This window comes from Chiloscyllium plagiosum, chromosome 8 (genome assembly GCF_004010195.1).
Source record: "Chiloscyllium plagiosum isolate BGI_BamShark_2017 chromosome 8, ASM401019v2, whole genome shotgun sequence".
NCBI classification, from domain to species: Eukaryota; Metazoa; Chordata; class Chondrichthyes; order Orectolobiformes; family Hemiscylliidae; genus Chiloscyllium; species Chiloscyllium plagiosum.
Window position 1 is genome coordinate 85504984 of NC_057717.1, and position 6422 is coordinate 85511405.

Here is a 6422-nt window from a genome sequence, read left to right on the forward strand (position 1 = left end):
CCCGCCCATCCTGTACCATGGCATCATTGGCAGACCGCGATCCCCCCGCCCGACCCCGGTGCTATGCCCCCAACACCCAGCCACCCCTCCAGGAGCCTGGACGCGCCCCTGCGGGACCGCGCTCTCACCTTGGTGCACGTCAGCAGGCAGTGGACGTGCACGGACCAGTGTCCGGAGAGCACGGTGAGGATGTGAGCGATACCAAGCGCGGCCAGGGAGACCAGGCCAGCCTCCAGGTACTGGCTGGTGCCGTAGTGGCACACCCACAGGTAGAGCCAGGCTGCGTACAGCGCCGCGAACGGGCCCAGGGTGCCGTGGAGGAGCAGTGGCCGGCGACGGTACAGCGAGACGCTGTGCACCAGCTCCTCGGAGAAGGCGGCCGGCTTGGTCGGTGCTGGCTCAGGCTCCGATGCTGGCTCAGGCTCAGGCTCCGGCTTTGCCTCCGGTACCGGCTCCGACATGGCCGTAGGCCCGACACGGTGACGCCGCAGAGCAACCGGCATCGCAGGCCACGTGACCCCGGCCTGGCAACAGCCACTTCCGGTACCCTTCAGCCCTTAGCAACCGCCACTTCCTACCATTGAATAGGCCCCTCCTCCCGTCCTATCATTAACCAGGTCTAAACCGCATAATTTCCCCTCCCCTTGCACAGTATAACGGGTGATTAGTCTATCTCCTCCTGTCTTATTCAGTTAGCCGCTCCCCCTCACGCCGTAGGTAAGGAATTTTATTTTGACCCGCTGAGAGAAGACATCCGCCTCTCCCCGCATCGTCATTGGTTCCTTATTGCCGTATCAGAAGGCGGCCTGGGGTGACGGGCAGTCACCTCGTTCAATCAGGTGCGAGGTCGGCTCGGCCTCCTCCCCATGTGACCTCGTGGAGCAGCCCCCTTCCAGACTCCGGGCACCATGTGAGTGAAGGCCGGGGGCTCGGAGACAGGGTCAAGGACAGTTAGAGCGGTCGGTGGGGCATTGTCAGGCCTCCCCGGCGAGAGAGGGAAACCTCTAAGAGTTGGGGAGAGGAGTACACGGGGGAAGCTCTGCGTATGCGTTCGTCAATCAATGTTCTAATTCACAGTGTGAGCCTCTCATGAAGCATCTTGCTTTGTCTCCCAGTACATAGTCGGAGAGATGTACAGCACGGAAACAGACCCTTTGGTCCAACCCGTGCACGACGACCAGATATACCAACCCAATCTAGTTCCATTTGCCAACACTTGGCCCATATCCCTTTAAAGCCTTCCTAATCATATATCCATCCAGATGCCTTTGATATGTAGCAATTGTACCAGCCTCCACCACTTACTTTGGCAGGTCATACCATGCTTGCAGCACCCTCTGCATGAAAAAAGTTGCCCCTTATCCTTTGGACAGTGGAAGACACTAATGCAGGAGGCATGTGAGGGAGAAATGAGAGCTGTAGATCATTGTTGTATGACTGATCTCCATGAGATGGTATTGAAAAGTTGCATATTCCTTAGCTTTGTGTACATCCTTCCATCCTCCACATAAAGAAGGAGCAGTGGCCCATTGAGCATGTTCCATTCAACTAGATCATGCGGATCACACTATTTTCCTGCACTATCCCCATATCCCTTGATATTCTTAATATCGGGAAACCATTCAATGTCAGTCCTGAATGTATTATGTGAATAAGTCCATTAAGCCAGAGAATTCCAAAGAGTCACCTTTGTCTGAATGAAGGAATTCCTCCTGTCCTCACCTCTCTCTCTCACACACACACACTCGCCTTCAAATCAGTCTCTGTAGCTGGTACCTGCCACTGGTGCTGGAGAAATGGACTGGCAAGGAATGGTGAGGCAAGATTTAGGGCTCCCACTTTATTGGAAATTCAGAAATGTACATTGAAGGCTTGTGTAACCAACTGGAATGTGTGTAGAATTGTGGCTTCCAGTGTTACTGAGACTTTGCAGGATCTGATGACTTCAGTGCTGCCATTCTTTGTGCTGTTGCCGCTATCTCTCCAGCAGGCTGGACGAGATAGCTCAATGTCTCCAAGCTGGGATCCCAGCAGCAGGAGCACAGAGCCATCAGGCTGCCATTATACTTCCACACATCAGCTCTCTCACCTCATGTTTACTAGGACTCAGCCAAGCTCTTGGATAAAAGAAAAATGGATAATGAGGTTTAAACCTTTTCTCAACTATATCCTCCTTTTTCGTTGAGAATTGTCTGCTGTAACAAGATGACAATAGTTTCAGTGATTCTGTAATCAACTCTAGGTGACTATGGCCGTTCCTGTACCTAGAAATCTGATTACAATTTGGAGTGGATGTCCGAACAAGCTCACCTAAAGGAAACCAATCACTGTAACTCAACAGAGCCAGTATTTTTGAAATGATGTTGGCATCACTTATGATCGTCATTAAGGGAGATTTTATAGTTGGACTGTTAGTGGCAATCAGAGAATCCTAGCTAATAGGTGCCAGGAATGTGTTTTTTTAAATTAATTGGATGTATTATACTGTGGGGTGGAACTCTTACCTGAGATTCTGTGACAGTTTAAGCTGCATTCCATTGCAGTACTGTGACTATGAATAAAAAATGCTCCAGGTCCTTGTTAAGATACTAAAATTTTAAGTTATCTTTTCAGCTCGTTATTCTTTTTCTTTGAAAAAAAATTCATATTTTTGTTATTACAAACTCTCAGTCTCCAATGGCGCTGGAAAAGTTTTCTCCCTCATATAAATGTACATAGTTTTCCCAGCCTCTCTCCCTTGTGCGTTTCTGAGGTATTTTGTTTTACTGGCAGGCAAGCAGCATTTGAGATCACCACACGCTACTGTTCAAAGGAAATGGAGGCGTACGGGCAATGTGTGGCTTCCAACCCATCCACGTGGCAGGTGGACTGTCACCAGCTGAAAATCAGTGTTGCGCAGTGCACGTCATCGCAGTGAGTTTGTTGGGGAGCGGGGGATCATCACCTGAACACTGCTGAATTGAGGCTGTGGGATGCAGCCAAGTACTCCATGGGTAGCACGCTCACCTCTAAGTCAGAAGGCTGTTGATTCAAGTCTCATTGCAGAGGCTAGGATATGATATTTAAGCTTTCTTATTAGGTGAAACATTAAATTCAAGCCCTCCTTCCCCCTCAGACAGATGGAAAAGTTGTCTCTTCGACAATTCTTACCTCACATCAGTGGCTTCACCTCAGAACTGAGGTTGGAACATCCTACGATGGTGAAAGGCACATTGTACTTAAAAGTCTTTTTGTCTAGTCTGATCAAAATCTTTGCACAATTTATGTTTCTTCTCGAAATATCAAACTTTTCCAGCTCCTTGTTCTACACCACTCAACTAGTCTCACTGGTTGGCTTACAAATCCCCTGACTCATCCCTTTAGAATTTTAAAATACTCAGTTTTGATTTGGCTAACTGAATTGTTAGAAGAACAGAAAAACCATTGATTATTGCCTTTTATAAAATGGAGACTTTCTTTTTAATTTTTTACAGCCTTATCAACCCAAGGTCCTACCTCGAATATCAAATATGCACATTTTTCCCCAGTTCTTCTGCTGTTCTCAACTTACTTCCAATTTGCAATAGAATTAATGCTGCTACAACTAAACAAATTGCATCACATCAGACTTACTGAGGTTGAATTCCAACTGCCATTTTTTGTTTTGCAAGTAAGGGAGGGAAGGGGAGCTTGAACTTAGTTTTGTCCAACAGATAAGCACCTCTAACAGTATAGCACTCTGTCAGTATATTGCAACAGTTATATCATGCCATTTTTTTAAGCCTGTTCTACCCTCAGCTTATCAATACTCTTTGTTCTTTGCTCTTCCAAAGTATTGACTGAATTAATTTGGTAAGATCTACAAATGTCACCAACACTCCCTCTTATCCTGTAATCAAATCATCCATAACCAAACATGGCCACAGCACTGAACCCTGTGGGATGGAGCTTACCTCCCCTTAAATCAATATGCCTTTCCCTTCTCTCAAAACTTATCTCAACTTTTCTGCATCAGTTGTAACAGCATTACAGATTAATATCTGTGTATCTTCCAACATTTTTTCTCAATGCGATGTGATGAACAATATGGTGATGATCAGATAATCTGCACTTGTGGTGCTGTTTGGAGGATAGATGTTCACTAGAACACTAGCAATAGAATCCCTACAGTGTGGAAGCAAGCCATTCAGCTCACACTGACCTTCCAAAGATCATCCCACTCAGACCCAACCCATCCCTGCATTTTCCACAGCTAATCCACCTATCCTGCACATCCCTGCACACTGTGGGCAATTTAGCATAGTCAGTCCACCTAACTTGAACGTCTTTAGACTGTGGGAGGAGCCCAGAGAAAACCAAAGTAGACACGGGGAGAATGGGCAAATTCCACACAGGCAGTCGCCTGAGGTTGGAATCGAACCTGGGTCCCTGACTCTGTGAGGCAGCAGTGCTAACCACTGAGCCACCATGATGCTCCTGCTCTTTGAAAAATAGTACCATTCATCTACCTGAACAGACAGATATGGCCTCTCTTTGACATCTTATCTGAAAGAGGACACCTCTGACAGTACGACACTCCCACAGTACTACACTGGGGTGTTAACCTTGAGTTTTATGTGCTCCATGCGAAGAGGGAGACTTGAACCAGGACATTATGGTCCAGGTGCCAGAGTTCCAGCTATACTAGGACAGTTTGGCTGGAGGCATAGCCAGTCCTGGACCCTAAATCTTCAGTACTACTGCTAGAGTATTGTCAGAGCCTTTGCAGCAACCAGTGTTTTCAGCCATTTCCCCTGATGTTAGATGGAGTGAATCAAGTTAGCTGAAGACTGGCATCTATGATGCTGGAACTGCAGGAGAAGGCCCAGAGGGCTCATTCAGGATTTCACAGTGAAAGTGATTGCTCGTTTTCAATCTTGTCTTTTGTACTTAGTATGCTCCCCAATCATTGAGAATAGGAATGTTATGAATACTTCTTCTCTGGTTAGTCATTTCGATTTGCTTCATTACATCTGTAATTTTTTTTATTCATTCATGGGATGAGGGTGCCACTGGCAAGCCATCCCTAATTACCCATAAGGCAGCTGAGAGTCAACTACATTGCTATAGGTCTGGAGTCACATGTAGGATGGTAGATTCCTTGCCGAAAGGACATTAGTGAATCAGGTAAACTTTTCCAACAATTTGCAATGGAGTTAAACTCTTACTTCCAGATTTTACTGAGTTCCAATTATGCCATCTGTTGTGGTGGGGATTCGAACCTGGGTCCCTAGAACATTACCTAGGTCTCTGGATTAACACTCCAGCGATAATACCACTAGGCCATTGCCTCCCACGATGTAAGGTGTATCTAATCCTGTGTTGTAGTTTAATCAGGTTGAGACCTCATTGTTAGTTTGTCTGTGTGTTGACCCTGGCATGATGTCCAACATTGTTGTTTGAACCAGGATAAGTCCGCTATAGAATCATAGAGTCCTGCAGCACAGAGACAGGCCCTTTGTCCAAACTGGTGTGAGCTGACCAAAATGATTTTTTTGGATTTGCAGTAAAGCCCAACATTCAACACTAAACTTTCCGTGTAAGTAATTTATAGCCTTTCAGGACTCAACATTAGTGGGCTGCACAGTGGCATGGTGGTTAGCACTGCTGCCTCACAGCGCCAGAGACCTGGGTTCAATTCCCGCCTCTGGCGACTGTCTGTGTGGAGTTTGCACATTCTCCCCGTGTCTGCGTGGGTTACCTCCGGGTGCTCCGGTTTCCTCCCACAGTCCAAAGAAGTGCAGGTCAGGTGAATTGACCATACTAAATTGCCCGTAGTGTTAGGTAAGGGGTAAATCTAGGGGTATGGATGGGTTGCGCTTCGGTGGGTCGGTGGGCCGAAGGGCCTGTTTCAACACTGTAAGTAATCTAATCTAATCTAACATTGAATTTGACAACTTCAGCCATGAACACTGTCCTCCATTTTGATTACCTTATCCTATCCCCACCCCACCTATGTTTTGTTTGCTTGGTTTGTTCTTAGCAAAGCTAACCTATTCAAAGTTTGTGAGAAGATTTGTAGCTCGGGTGCTCGTTGTTGTGGTTCTGTTCGCCGAGCTGGGAATTTGTGTTGCAGACATTTCGTCCCCTGTTTAGGTGACATCCTCAGTGCTTGGGAGCCTTCTGCGAAGCGCTTCTGTGAAGTTTCCTCCGGCATTTATAGTGGCCTGTCCCTGCCGCTTCCGGTTGTCAGTTCCAGCTGTCCGCTGCAGTGGCTGGTATATTGGGTCCAGGTCGATGTGCTTGTTGATTGAATCTGTGGATGAATGCCATGCCTCTAGGAATTCCCTGGCTGTTCTCTGTTTGGCTTGTCCTATAATAGTAGTATTGTCCCAGTCAAACTCATGTTGCTTGTCATCTGCGTGATTTGCTACTAATTTCGTGGCTAGTTGGTGTTCATGGAT

At 46.9% G+C, this 6422-nt stretch overlaps 1 protein-coding gene across 1 annotated transcript in view; it reads right to left on the bottom strand.

Annotated features, from left to right (window-relative positions):
- Positions 1 to 891, bottom strand: part of atp13a1 (ATPase 13A1) — a 92028-nt gene extending 91137 nt beyond the window's left edge. The window contains exon 1 of the mRNA XM_043694664.1: positions 129 to 891. Coding sequence (XP_043550599.1) covers positions 129 to 503 — 375 coding nt within the window. The 5' untranslated portion in view covers positions 504 to 891. The remainder of the gene's footprint in view (positions 1 to 128) is intronic.
- Positions 892 to 6422: the final 5531 nt, after the last annotated feature.